This window comes from Rhincodon typus, chromosome 5 (assembly GCF_021869965.1).
Source record: "Rhincodon typus isolate 14 chromosome 5, sRhiTyp1.1, whole genome shotgun sequence".
Lineage (NCBI taxonomy): Eukaryota > Metazoa > Chordata > Chondrichthyes > Orectolobiformes > Rhincodontidae > Rhincodon > Rhincodon typus.
Genome location: NC_063336.1, coordinates 19,422,795 through 19,438,240, shown reverse-complemented (window position 1 = coordinate 19,438,240; position 15,446 = coordinate 19,422,795). Strand labels below are relative to the sequence as shown.

General features: G+C 45.7%; 1 protein-coding gene across 3 annotated transcripts in view; it reads right to left on the bottom strand.

Moving 5' to 3' along the window:
• Positions 1-15,416, bottom strand: part of traf3ip2a (TRAF3 interacting protein 2a) — a 79,518-nt gene extending 64,102 nt beyond the window's left edge. For 2 of the 3 annotated variants that reach the window (XM_048597179.1, XM_048597181.1), the window contains exon 1: positions 15,028-15,416. In XM_048597179.1, coding sequence (XP_048453136.1) covers positions 15,028-15,034 — 7 coding nt within the window. In that variant the 5' untranslated portion in view covers positions 15,035-15,416. The remainder of the gene's footprint in view (positions 1-15,027) is intronic. The other variant, XM_048597180.1, reaches the window with a different exon arrangement.
• Between the last annotated feature and the right edge of the window lie 30 nt (positions 15,417-15,446).

Genomic DNA, 15,446 nt, shown 5'->3' with positions numbered 1-15,446 from the left:
CCCTTGGGCGACTGTCTGTGTGGAGCTTGCACATTCTCCCCGTGTCTGCGTGGGCTTCTGCTGGCTGCTCTGGTTTCCTCCCACAGTCCAAAGATGTGCAATTTAGGTGGATTGGCCATACTAAATTACCCATAGTGTTCAGGGATGTGTAGCTTAGGTGTGCCAGCAATGGGAAATGTAGGGACATGGGTCTGTGTGGGATGTTCTTCGGAGGGTTGGTGTGGACTCGAAAGGTCAAATGGTCAGTTTCCATACTGTAAGGATTCTGAAGAAAATGTCTGTGCCAGAGCTTAGCCCATTCCTTGGGCTGGTAAAGTATTATAAAAATTCATATATAACCTGGCCTCCACTCTGGCACCCTTACACCTGCTATTGAAAAAGGACTAGCCTCGGAAATGGTCTCTTTGTGGACGTGAAGAAGCAGCTATCATCATCCAAGGTGTTGGCACACTCTGATCCCAACTGAGATGTGAAGTTGACAGGAAATGCCACCCTGAACAGTATCAGGGTTGTGTTGACTCACCAATGCCCCAATGGAGAGGAATGCCCATGGGGTTCAGCAGAAACCCACAGGGCAGGAAAGAGTTAAAAGAAACTTAATTGTATCAGAGAAACTTAATTGTATCAGGATTAAAGTCTCTAGCAGCTACTTACAGGTCATTTTCAAGTACCTGCCCCAATAGGACAAACAAACCCCCTAAGGGAAACAGAGACCAGTTGTTAAAGAATTACAATAAGAACACCCTGTAAAAAGAAACCCTATTGATTATATTGAGGATTTGATAACTGTAGTACTTTGTATCTGCTACAATCTGGTATAAAAAGAAGCCACATCTACTGTCTGTAAGAGAGAGAAAAGAGAACGTTCCAGCTCGAGCTTAAGCCCAGAACCATGTAACAGCAAGCTTTCCAAATAAAGACAACTGAAGGCCATTCTACCGTCGCTCTGTCTCTCACCTGGTTCACGGTACAAGAAAAACCTCAACAACTTGGCATAGTTGTCAGGAACCACTTTCCACAGTGAGGTAAGGTCTCCTCTTTTCTAAAAGTCTCTTTTCTAAAAGAGGCCGCAAATCTATTTACAGTGAATTCTACTTAAAGAGAGACGTCCCCATCAGTGACTTGCTAAAAATTATTTATTTAAGAATTCACAGCTGAAGACATAAGACAGTGGTAATAATGGCTGAGAAACTACCAACTACAGTAAGTGGGGGAGGGGGGGCACCGCCAGATATATCAGAGAGGGAACTTTTACAAAAACTAAAAGAATATATCGAGCGACGATTCCACCTCTCTTCAACCCTAAATAAAATCTCAAAGAAATATGGAAGCTCCATGGTACAATGGTCCCTGGATGATATAAAGTGAGTCTGGGAAAAAATAACCCAACTCAGGGATAAAAAAAACGAATCCCTTGGTCCCTGTATGTGATGCAACAAACCAAACAAAGACAGGAAGGCATTGATAAGCCAAATCATAACAGATAAAATAATAGCCTTAAAGATCAATTGTCCAATGTCTGTAGTGAATTAAAAACTACCAAAAAAGGACTGACAAAGGTACTAAAGGAAATTGAACACCTTAAATCAGGCAGAGGCCCATATCCTGGCCCTATTTCCAGATCTCCGCCCTATGATCATTCCCCAAGTGGACCCAATGCCCCGTTAGGCCCTGTCTCAGAGTCTGACTCTGAAGAGGAAGAAGGACAGGAGCCCCCAGCCCAGATGCGACTGAACAGACTAAAGGCCACGAGGAAACTGATATAGAGGCAGGTGGCAAACCAACAGGCAGACCCTGATATTATTTTAGGAAATGCGTTCTCCATGGACCTCCCGACCCCAAATTGGTCAAACGATGGTCCAAAGAGCTGCCACTACCAAGAAAGTGAGGAGGACACGTGACCTGGTCAGAATTGGAGAAACTCAAAAACATTTACTGTCTCCATCCGTTAGATGGGGTCCCAATTCTTACAGCAATGGTAGGTTCCACGGCTGGAGCATGATTGTTCGGGAAAATAAAGGAAAAGCTGGGACAAAATGACCAGAATGTGGATAAGGAATGGGAAGCCCTCAGCGATTGGCTACATGAATATGGTCCTCCTAACACTGACCGGACAAAAATATCATCTCACCAACAAAAAGGCTCTGAGGACGTGAGAGATTTTACTGAAAGATTTATTGACACCTGGATTGAACATACAGTCTTGGCCCACAAAGACAACCTGGAGGGAGTAGAGGTGCAAGCCCATCCTCCCCTCAAAGCAGCATTTGTCGCTGGCTTGAAGCCTGAACTCACCAAAATGCTGAAACTACAACATAGAGATTGGGAGTATGAGTCCAGACATGATTTAGCCTTCCTGATGAATGAAGCTAGCCGTTTGGAAAGGGAAATGGAATCTAAGTTGTGGGTTATGCAAGCAGCAGCACCCATCCCTAATCCTGAGGGTAATCCTGATAAACGCCCCAGACGCTGTTTTAAATGTGGCTACTGGGGGATGAATTACAGACAGTCGGGTAGACATCCAAAAGGGGACGCCCCTGCCCAAAACTCCTCCAGTTGGAATTCCCTAACAGTGAGGGATCAGGCGATGTTGCTGGAACAACTTAAAGACTGGTCCATTGATCAGCTGATGGACTCACAAAAAAAACTACAGCCTCCCTCCCCCTCCCTGTTGGCCCCTCTGTGTGCAGTCTTAGAAGAACAAAGTGATGGTGCTATGTACGAGTGGGAGTAGGCAATAGAGAAATGGATTGTCTCCCAGACACAGGGGCTGAATTGACACGTCTCCCTTTGATTGAAACACCCAATTTACCTTTGGGTGGAAAGAACAGAACGGCCATTAATGCTGTTGGGGAAAGACTCCACATGTCAAAGACTGTACCTGTCCTGGTCAGACTCGGCCCTTATAAAATTGTTGCCCGCTTGTGGGACAGCCCGGTCCAACAGGCCCTGTTAGAAATGGATGTCCTTGCACAGATAAACTCATCCATCCACTTTAACGTTGGCCACATCACCTGGTCCATGCCACACTGTCCCTTGAAGAATGGCACCATCACCCTATTTGGGCTAAACCTAAGAATGACTGTGGCCTTTTGCAGATGCCCCCTGTTGCCTTTATGGGGGTCGCTCCCCCTTTTACTCAGTGACTGACTCCTTGCTCAAGTATAGCCGAGACCAAACCACAGCCGTCAGTTCTGCTTCCTGATGGGTGTCGGCAGCCTGGGGCGAACCCCTGGAAAGTGGACACGACTTGGATCTACGTCAAGAAGCTACAAAGAGAACCTCTAGGTGCCTAGTAGGAAGGACCCTATCAAGTCCTGCTAAGCACACAAACAGCAGTCAAAGTCCAAGGGAAGAAAGCATGGATTCACACACCACAAGTAAAGCGAACGCCGTCTAACAGCTCACTATGAAGCAGTTGATTTTGGGACTGATTTCGGGACTTGTTTTGACTAATGTCAGTTATGTTAACAACAGTCGCGCTGCGAAACGAGAATGTTAACACGTTTTTGTATCTGCCTTACACCTATGCAGCCAAGAGCAATGTGTCCAGGTGCTGGGTCTGTTTCCACATCCCAACCCATTCCCAAAGGCTATCCCTTTGCATCCCATTCTATTTAGCGTCTCGGAGGTGGCTGAATGGGTGCTGAGACAGAACAGCTCGAGGTGGGATTACAGGAGTTGGAAGAGGGGGAGCTCAGACCAGCACTCAAATGTCCCCCCGAGAACAACCCTGAAGTTGGACAATGGGATGGCTAGGCTGCCGGGGCACTAGCATTGTTCAAGGCATCATTATTTTTTGAGTAATTATCATTGCTCTATATATTTGCTTGTAATGCTGCTCTGCATGCATTCAGTGATCGGTATAAATGCCTGTCAATGAACGGTCTTTGAAATCATCTCCGAAGCTGTTGGGCTCATACATTTATCCTTTTTCTTTGTGCTTCTGTCAGTAGTTGTGACAGAATCAAAGGGGGGAGTTGTGGGGTTCAGCGGAAACCCACAGGGCAGGAAACAGTTAAAAGAAACTTAATTGTATCAGGGTTAAAGTTTCTAGCAGCTACTTACAGGTCATTTTCAAATACCTGCCCCAATAGGACAAACAAACCCCTTAAGGGAAACAGAGACCAGTTGTTAAAGAATTACAATAAGAACACCCTGTAAAAAAACCCCTATTGATTATATCGAGGATTTGATAACTGTAGTACTTTGTATCTGCTACAATCTGGTATAAAAAGAAGCCACATCTACTGTCTGTAAGAGAGAGAAAAGAGAACATTCCAGCTCAAGCTTAAGCTCAGAACCATGTAACAGCAAGCTCTCCGAATAAAGACAACTGAAGGCCAATATACCGTCTCTCTGTCTCTCATTCTGGCTTGCGGCACAAGAAGAACCTCAACTTGCCCAATAGCATATGCTTCCCAGACTTTGGCTGAATGCAAAATGCACATATGTGAGGTCAGGTCCTGTGATGCACAAAGTTTGGGGTAGGTGAGTTGATCCTGAATAAGCTGCGAGCTTACAAACAGTGCAGGCTCAAGTCATACCCAGTCCCTCAGAACAGCCAGAAAGGCTATTGGAACCTGTGCATTCATCCCCTCCATTGTGCGTTGAAGAAACGTCAGAATCTGTGATGGACATGGCAGATGTTGCAGCCTCAATGCCTTTATCACCTGAAGAAGAGGATGAATTTCTTCCAAGATGCTTGAGGCACAGGAGGCGGGCTGACAGATAAACAGGAGTGTCAGAGGCTCATTTCTGAAGAAGGGTCTAGACCCAAAACGTTAGCTTTCCTGCTCCTCTGATGCTGCTTGGCCTGTTGTGTTCATCCAGCTCTACACCTTGTTGTGTCAGAGGTTCTGTTCACTCTGAGAGCTGGCTCTGATGGAGCTGGATCAGCGTCTCGGACTCTCCACAAGTAAATAAAGGGTGAGTTGGTGATAGAATACCGGCCTTTGTGGAGTTATTTCAGGTTAATCCCTGGTTTGGGAGTCTCAGGATACAGGATTGAGATGAGGTAAAAATGGCTTCACTCATAGGTTAGTGAAGCTGTGGAGCTCTCAACCGCAGAAGGCTCTGGAGACCAAATCACTGAAAATATTCAAGAAAGAGATTGATGAATGTTTAAATTTGAAATGCAGCAAGGCAAGAACAGAAAACAGGAATATGTCTCCGGGACTGCTTTGAATCAGTGGACTGGACCGTGTTCAAGCATCCAGCTGAAAACCTAGAGGAGTATGTCACCACTGTCACAGACTGCATTAGCAAGTGCATGGAGGACTGTGTTATCAAAGAAGTCAATCCAGGTGTTCCCCAATCATAAACCTTGGATGAACCGAGAAATCCACTCCCTACTGAAGACCAGACGTACAGCATTCAAGTCGGGTGACCCAGACCAATATGGAAAATCCAGATATGACCTTCATAAAGCCATCAGGGAGGCTAAAGGGCAGTACTGGATCAAGGTAGGGGCCCAGGCCCACCAAACAGACTCCCACTGCCTATCCCAAGGCCTAAACAAGATTACGAAATACAAAATGAATGCTTTTTATGCTCGGTTCGAGCAGAATGCCAGCAGCACGGTGTCACCTGCCCCGGCAGCCCCAGACACATCTGTTCCCTCCGTCACTGCTGCAGACATCAGATCAATCTTCCTTGGAGTCAATCCGAGGAAAGTGACAGGTGTCCCCGGCCAAGCACTCAGATCCTGTGCGGACTAACTGGTGGAGGTATTCAGTGACATCCTCAACCTCTCCCTCCTACAAGCTGAAGTCCCCACCTGCTTCATGAAGACCACCATCATCCCTGTAGCCAAGAAAACACATACAGTGTGACTTAATGACTACCGCCCAATAGCTCTGACCTCAATAATCACGAAGTGCTTCAAGAGGCTGGTCATGGCCCACATCAACTCCAGTCTCCCCACCTGCCTCGATCCCCTACAGTTTGCCTACTGACATAACAGGTCCACAGCAGATGCCATATCCCTAGCTCTGCGCTCATCCCTGGAACATCTGGACGACAAAGACACCTGCGTCAGACTCCTGCTCATCGACTATTGCTCCGCCTTCAAAACCATTATCCCCTTCAGACTGATTTCAAAACTCCAAGACCTTGGTCAAGACTCCTGAGCCACCTGACGAAGAAGAGACATTGTTGTGCCTTCTTGACCATTACATTTACATGGAAAGTCCAGGATAGGTTGTCGGTTACTATCACTCTGAGGAACTTGATGCTCTCAACCCTCTCAACCTCAGTTCCGTTGATGTAGATGGGGGTGTGTTCTCCTCCCCTCTTTCTGAAGTCAATGATCAGTTCTTTAGTTTTGCCAACGTTGAGACAGAGGTTATTCTCATTGCACCACATCACCAAGTCCTCTATCTCCTTTCTGTATTTTGACTCATCGTTGTTAGATATCCGTCCCACTACGGTGGTGTTGTCAGTGAAATTGTAGATGGTGTTTGTTCAAAATTTGGCAACACAGTCATGGGTGCACAGGGAGTGCAGTAGGGGGCTGTACTCTACAACTGGATCCTCAGCATTCTGACCGCAATCAGTGAAGATAGACGACTGCACCTCCTCCACAACTGCACTCAACACTGGGGCCCCCCCAAGGATGAGGTGCTCAGCCCCCTACTGTACTCCATGTAAATCCACAACCGTTTTCCCACGTAGATGTGATGGTCAAGAAGGCACAACACGACTCTTCTTCCTCAGGCAGCTCAGGAAATTTGGCATGTCCAAAAGGATCCTCACCAACGTCAACAGATGCACCACTGAAAGCACACTGTCTGGGTGCATAACGACCTGGTATGGCAACTGCTCTGCGCAGGACCATAAGAAACTACAGAAGGTGGTGTGCACAGCCCAGACCATCACGGAAGCCAACCTTCCATTCATGGGCTCCACTTACATAGCTCATTGCTGTGGAAAGGCAGCCAACATCATCAAAGACCCATCCCACCCCAGTAATGACCACCTACAGCCTCTTCGATCAGGCAGTAGGTACAGAAGCCTGAACACACGAACCAGCAGGTTCAGGAACAGCTTCTTCCCAGCTGTTATTGGACTGCTGAATGGACTCTCTAACTTCAGATAATGCTGATCTTGCTAATGTTGATCTCGCCTAGCGCACGCCCTGTGCAATGTAACCTGTATGCCTCTGTCTTTTTACAATCTGTGATCTGTATGTCCTTGCTTACTATGCTCTGCATGCAATGCTCGCAAACAAAGCTTTTCACTGTACTTGGGTACACGTGATAATAAATCAAACCAATAAATCAATCAATCAATCGAGATAGAGGATCAGCCATGATCATTTTGAATGGCAGAGCAAGCTTGAAAGGCCAAATGGCCTACTCCAGCTCCTGGTTTCTACAACTTGTTAGGCAGCAGTCTCACATACACAGCAATAACCTACTCAATGATGCTCCATTTGAGATCCACCAAGGTCACTCAGCTCCTGTGTGTCGGTGTTGGAAGGAATAAATGTTTAAGTTGGAAGATTAGCATTGACCAAGTGTTCTGGATGATGTCAACCTTATCAGTCTCACCGACTCATTGCTTACGGACAATGTCCCAGACACAATCATTCCTAACCCTGAGCATGCCCTGTCCCACCAGCAGGATAGGATCCATCAGAGGGGCCGACACAGTGATATTCTATCAGGAGGGAGCTGCCATGGACGTTCCAACAGTGTCTCTCGATTCAATGAAATCTCATGGTGTTAGGTCAAAATGTGAATGGGAACCTCCTGCTGATTGTCATCCACAACCCCTCAGCTGATGAATTGGAACTCCACCATGTTGAATGCCACAAACGAAGCCCTAAGGGTTACAAGGACAGTCCTCGGCCAATTTGATTATATCAAGAAACAACTGAAAGCAATGGATACTGTGAAGACCATGGGCCCTGACAACATTCCAACATTAGCACAGAAGACCTGTGCTCCAGAATTAGCTGTGCCCCTATGCAAGCTGTTCCAGTACAGGTACCACACTGGCATTTACCTGGCAAAGAGCAAAACGGTCCTGGTATATCATGTCCCCCAAAAGCAGGTCAAATCCAAACCAGCCAATTACTGCTCCAAGTGTACTCTGATCATCAGCAAAGTGATGGAAGGGGTGGTCAACGCTGCTATCAAGTGGCAGTTAACTCGCTGATTCATCATATTCACTTGGTTCCCTCTGTATTACAGCCTTGACAGAAACATGGACAAAAGAGCTGACTGGGGTGAGGGGGAGAGTGACAGACTGACATTAAAGCAGCATTTGATCAAGTGTGGCATCAAGGAGCTCTGGCAAAACTGGAGTCCGTAGGTATTAGGGGAAATGTCTCCGCTGGTGAGTCATACTTGACACGTAGGAAGATGGTTATAGTTGTCAGAGCTCCAGGACATCTCTGTGGGAATTTCTCAGCCACTGTCCTAGTCCGAATCATCTTCAGCTGCTTCATCAATCATCCTCCCTCCATCATAAGGTCAGAAATGGAAATATTTGCCAACAATGTTCAGTATTCAACTTTTCAGATACTGAAGCACTCTATGTCCAAAAGCAGAAAGACTGGGTTTGATAATGGCATATAACATTCATGCCAACATGTGCTAGAAAATGACAATCTCCAAAAAGAAAGAGAATCTAACTAACTCCGTGAAACCATTGATCAGAAGTTACCAATGATCAGAAACTGAACCGGGCCAGCCATCTGTATGCAGCAGTGACAAACACAGGTTAAAAAAAACCAGGAAATCTGCTGTGATTAACTCACTGCCTGAACTCCCAGAGTCTGTCCACCATCTGCAAGGCACAAGTGATAGAGTGAAAAGGAATATTCTCTGTGAATGCAGCTTTGACAACATTTAAGAGGCTCGACATCATCCAGAACACTTGGTCAATGCTAATCTTCCAACTTAAATATTTATTCCTTCCAACACCGACACACAGGAGCTGAGTGACCTTGGTGGATCTCAAATGGAGCATCATTGAGTAGGTTATTGCTGTGTATGTGACTCTTAGTAGTGCTGTCGATTCCATTGTTAGCTGCTAGATCCATTAGTAATTTTAAACCTGTGTTGATAACCACAGGTACAGTGCAATGGATCAAATCTGGATGACCTGAAGCTCCAGTTGTGGCAAAGTCATTAGATGTTCCCTCCAGCAGGGAAGGAAATCCGATATAAGGAACCTGTCAAGAAGCTGAACTGCTGGACTGGATGCCAAGTTAGGCTAACCCGTGCAGGTTTGCACTATGATCGTGCCAACCAGTCAGAGTGAAACCAAGTGAAACTCTAAAAAGCCATGTTACTTTGGAAATGTCAAGAAATTTTACAGGCATCGTGAGACTAACAGACACACCGGGAAAGCCCCAGCACCTTTTTAGGCACGGATCAGGAAAGCGGACAAAATGTGTCACAGGAAAAAAAGGAAGACGATGGCTTTGATGATCCTGAAGTGTTTGATGAATGCCTCCCCACACTCCCATTTCCTTAGTTGAACTGCGAAGGCCAGAGAAATTTGAGTTCCGGTTTTGAATTCCTCTAAGCGCAGAATAAAAACAAGGGAAACATGTTTGACTGCACTGACAACATGTCCAAAGACATCATACTAAGCTGCAGAAGATCAGAGATTTTCCAGAGGTAACTCCCAAAGTTTCTTAATGTACTTCTCTGTATAAAGACAGGGCCATGTAAGGCGTGAACAAATTGAAAAATAAAGACTTTTTTTACGTATTCCCTGCAATCACTGTGTTTACAATTTTTTTGACACAGAGCACAGTTTTAGTAAAATCAGGTAAAACTGGTTTCCTTTGATACCCTGAGGCACTGCTTAGCACAAATTTGTGGGTGGGACACCTGCAATTTGACTTATCGCAATTTTATTTTTTTTGGGGATTTGGCACAAGTGGTGGTTATAGGAGTTGAGGATACAGATCAGTCCCATGCTCTCAATGTACGAAATAACAGGTTTTAAGTGGCCTAATCCAGTTCCTAGTTAAGTCTACTCTTGAAAGTCATTTATCTTCATGTGGGACAACAAGGTGCAGGGCTGGATGAACACAGCAGGCCAAGCAGCATCATAGGAGCAGGAAGGCTGACGTTTCGGGCCTAAACCCTTCATCAGAAATGGGGGAGGGGAAGGGGGTTCTGAAATAAATAGGGAGAGAGGGGGAGGCGGAGAGAAGATGGATAGAGGAGAAGATAGGTGGAGAGGAGACAGACAGGTCAAAGAGGCGGGGATGGAGCCAGTAAAGGTGAGTGTAGGTGGGGAGGTAGGGAGGAGGTAGGTCAGTCCAGGGAGTTCAGACAGGTCAAGGGGGCGGGATGAGGTGAGTAGGTAGGAAATGGGGGTGTGGCTTGAGGTGGGAGGAGGGGATAGGTGGGAGGAAGAACAGGTTAGGGAGGTGGGGATGAGCTGGACTGGTTTTGGGATGCGGTAGGGGGAGGGGAGATTTTGAAGCTTGTGAAATCCACATTGATAGCATCGGGCTGCAGGGTTCCCGAGCGGAATATGAGCTGCTGTTCCTGCAACCTTCGGGTGGCAGCGTTGTGGCACTGCAGGAGGCCCATGCATGTCGTCTGAGGAATGGGAGGGGGAGTTAAATGGTTCGCGACTGGGACGTGCAGTTGTTTATTGCGAACCGAGCGTAGGTGTTCTGCAAAGAGGTCCCCAAGCCTCCGCTTGGTTTCCCCGATGTAGAGGAGGCCACAACGGGTACAGCGGATGCAGTATATCACATTAGCAGATGTGCAGGTGGCAGTATATCACATTAGCAGATGTGCAGGTGGCCGTATACCACATTAGCAGATGTCAGGTACAGTATACCACATTAGCAGATGTGCAGGTGGCAGTATACCAGATTAGCAGATGTGCAGGTGGCAGTATACCACATCTTCATGTGGGAGTTGGGCTAGTAAAGGTGGAATCACAGACTCCATAAGCTCAGCAGCACGGTGGCTCAGCGGTTAGCACTGCTGCCTCACAGCGCTTAGGGACCTGGGTTCGATTCTGTCCTTGGGTGACTGTCTGTGAGGAGTTTGCACATTCTCCCGGTGGGAGATGCTCCAGTCTCCTCCCACAGTCCAAAGATGTGCAGGCTAGGTAGATTAGCCATGGCAAGTGGAGGGATAGGGTTAGTGGGGTTGAGGCTGGGTGGGATGCTCTTCAGAGGGTTGCTGTGGACTGAATGGATCTGCTTCCACACTGTAGGGATTCTACGATTCAGCCAGGAGCAGGCCAATAAGTCCATTCTGTCCTAATCTGATCTGTACATACTTTCCAGCAAGAAAATCTGAAGGATTAGGTCAGTTAGCTCATCAAGCCTGCTTCTGCCATTCAATAAGGTTGCAACAGATTGATTGTGGTCTTAACTGCTTCTCATATCCCTCAACTCCTTTGTGGATTGATAATTCAGCCTTAATCTATTCAAAGAACCAATTCATTTTTGTTACGCAGGTTGGAACTTCATACAATTGTTTTTGCTATTGCATTGTCTACATGAATTCTTTGAGTATGAAAACAAAAACTGGAATAAAATTTATTTATACAGAAATCTTAATTAGTCATTCATTTCCATCGACAACCAACGTTTTGTCACCTACATTTGAGTGACCTGTTATGCACCCTTTCCATCTTCACGCATGTGTGAACTGGACATGCTGCATTTTCAAAATCCCAGCCATTGAGGCTATCAGCCTCCCTCCACTATATTTTTGCTGCGACCGTTTTGCACAATTTTAAACTCAATTCAATGACCTCATTCCCAATAAAACTCTTAATCTTTCTCATCCTGGCTATTCTCCTTAGTGTGGCCATAACTTTACACTCTTAATGGGTGCCAGGACTGAATTTTACACTCAGTTTGAATGACCGAGGAGTGCATTCAGGACTATTTTTTGAACTTAAATGAAAGTATGAGGACATGAAAGCCGACCAGGCTAAAATGGACTAGGAAACTAAATTAAAGGATAGGTCAACAAAGATGCAGCGGTCGATATTTAAGGGAATATCTCAGAACACACAGAATAGACACATTTCAAAGGGTCAGAAAAGTTCCAAGGAATCATCTGTGGTTAACTAAAAACATTAAAGCTTGTATCAAACTTAAAGAAAAGGCATATACTTGTGCAAAGACAATAGTGTTGAAGCTGGTAGTTGTTTTAGAGATTCTTGCTTTGCAAGTTAGGGTTAGTGTTAGAGTTAGGAAATTCTTTTGTTCTGATTTCTTTCAAGAATATTGGGTGGTATATAAAAGACAGCAAAGAATGGCCAAAAAAATTAATAAAGAAGAGAAATTAGAGTATAGCAGAAAACTAGCCAGAAATATAAAAACGGGTGGCATGGTGGCTCAGTGGTTAGCACTGCTGCCTCATAGCACCAGGGACCCAGGGGATTTCATTCCACCCTCGGGCGACTGCCTGTGTAGAGTGTGCACATTCTCCCCGTGTCTGCGTGGGTTTCCTCCAGGTGCTCCAGTTTCTCCCCCACAGTTTAAAGATGTACAGGTTAGGTGGATTGGCCGTGCTAAATTGCCCATAGAGTCCAGGAATGTGCAGGCTAGGGGGGGTTAGCCATGGGAAAAGCAGAGTTACAGAGATAGGGTAGTGGGTGTGTCTGGGTGGGATGCTCTTCAGAGGGTCCATGTGGACTCGAAGGGCTGAATGGCATTCTTCCACACTGTAGGGATTCTGTGGAAAATAGGAAGAGTTTCTCTAAATATTGAAAAAAGAAAAGTTAACAAAGTGAGCATTGGTCCTAAAGAATGTGAGTTTGGAGGATTTATCATAGAAAATATAGAGAATAGGTATTTTGCATCTGTCTTCATCAAAGAGGGATACAAGTAACGTCCCAGAAGCACCAATGAATCAAGAAATAGAGGGAGGGAGAAACTCAGGAAAATTACACTAAGCAGTGGAGTGGTACTGAGCAAGTTGTTGGAGCTGTGAATTGCTACATACCTGGGTCCTGATGGACTTCATCCCACGGTATGAAAAGAAGTGGCAAGTGAGGTATCTGATGTATTAATTTTCCAAAACACCTTAGATTCAGGGCAGTCCATTAGTTTGGAAGATAGTTAATATATTTTAAAAGGGGGGGAAACAAAAAGCAGGAAACTACGGGCCTGTTGGCTTAACATCTGTCATAGGGAAGTTGTTTAAAGGTACTGGTATCTTTGACAGGTTCCACCAAAAGATGGCTGTGGATGTACATTCAGAGACTGTGTAGAAAAGTCACGTATGAGCCCAGCGAATGCCATACCTGTACAGAATTGAAAAACTTCAAACAGAAAGAACCATTCCCCTCTCAGCAGGAACCACCTTCTGTAGCCATGTTTGTGTACAAAATATAGAATATATGTACGGAATTCAGATATTTAAAAAAAGGGTTAAAAACTGATTACAACAATTGATTTGTGTGTACTTGTAGCCTAATGTACCATGTGGACTAGAGTTGTACAGGTTACAACTTACGAAATGCCATTAAACACCACTGCACTGCAGGTAAAAAAGGAAATTAATCCTCACACTGATGCTGCCAGCTAGTCAGCCACCATCAAAAGAAATCAGAACAAAAGAATTTCTTAACCCGAATGCTAACCCTAATTTACAAAGCCAAGAATCTCCAAATTGACTATCAACACCAATGCTATTGATACAATCCAGTGTAACAGCTATAACATTCTACAATCTACTCTTCACAAATGACTCAATGACTGAACCATTTTTCTTTTACCCTTTCCCCTTTGTTAGACTCAGTTCTTCCTCCTAATGTGTGTATGTGAGTTGCATTATTATCCATTCTCACAGTTAGCAGCTAATAAACGCACTCTTCAGTTTAACACAAGAAAACCCGGTTAAGAACACAAAACTGTACAGCACAGTACAGTACAGGCCCTTCGGCCCATGATGTTGTGCCGACCTATTATCCTACTCTAAGATCAAACTACCCTGCATACCCTACATTTTACTATCATTGATACTCCTTTTAAAATATACTTTCATTTTGTCTTGGAAAAATGTACCTATAAAAAGGGAAAGGACCCTTTTACAGTTAATCTTGTTGTGACCAACCTGAGGGGGCCAGGGGAATGATGAACAAGGAGCCAGTTCACCCAGAACTTTAACAATTTGGGGTATACCATCCAGAAATGTAAATAAAAACACAGGGAATCTTACCCAGGAACTGGAAGTAATATCCTTTAAGACATTTTGTAAAACCTGCCACTTCAGTCATATGATTACATAGTTCGGAATCGTGTTTTTCAGGTTTTACAATGCTCCAAAACCTTTGTTATATTTAAGGCACTTTGCTGAATGATATGACAAACCGACCCAACAGGCTACTGGCAAAGTGTGATTTAATGTGTCATCCTATACCACCCTCACCGCTGCCCCCCCGCCCCCAATACATGTGTGACACCTCCTAGGAGAGGCGAAAGAAAGCCCCTGGAACAGCAGAAAGCCAGAGGGGGTAGGAAAGGCAGCCTCCTCTGACAACAGCTGGGGCAGATCCTGTGCCTCTCTGACCACACCCACTCCCCTTTCCCCCACCTCCCCTCTTGTATGTGAAAGCAGTTCAGGAGATCCCAGTGAAGCAGTGCTTTTTCCCACAAATCAAAGCTCTGCTTTGGACCTATCTCCACTGGCCCTGAGACTCAGTATAATGTCAGCCCTTACTGAGCCAGTGTGGAGAGACAGTGTGCTGAGGAAAGTTAAAAGAAGCTCCGGGAGAAACGCCATTTGATTGGCACTAAGCGCAGAGACGCACACGAAACTTTTTAAAAAAAACACCCCGAGGGCGGATTTGACGGCAGTAACACGGCCACCAGCCCCCGATTCGCTGCGTTAACTGAAATGAGCCAAGTCCCTGGGGTTTCGGATCAGTTTCACCTTTTCTACCTGAAGGTAGTTGGGTGGGCCCATTGTTCCAATACCAACTCTCAGAGAGTGGTAATGTGACCATCCAACTGCAGACAGGAGTGGAGAGGATGCCCCTGCTGCAGCTGCAGAGCCAGGGTCAGCCTAGTCCTACCTTGCATTGCAGACAGAGACAGTGAAGGTAGCGATCGTCCGGCCTGTACTGACAGAAGCAGGAAGGAGGAAGATCCCGAGGGAAACGGGGAAGGTGCCTCAGCCTGTCCTATGCAAATCTGCTGCTTCGAAAATCCCCAGGCATACCAAGAAGTGCAGCAACTGAAATCCCGGTTTAATGTCCCTTCCGTTTCCTCATTCTAGGCTGAGCCAGGGATCAGTCACAGCTGCTGTGGATAGGTCAGAAATACTGCAAAATAAAACTTCCTGCTACAAACACCTACTGGCAAACTTTCCGCCCTGGCCCTGGGAGCAACTGGCATGAGCGAGACACGATCCTTCACACCCACACACACTCAATCACACACACTCACCCACTCACACACTCAATCACACACACACTCAATCACACACACCCAC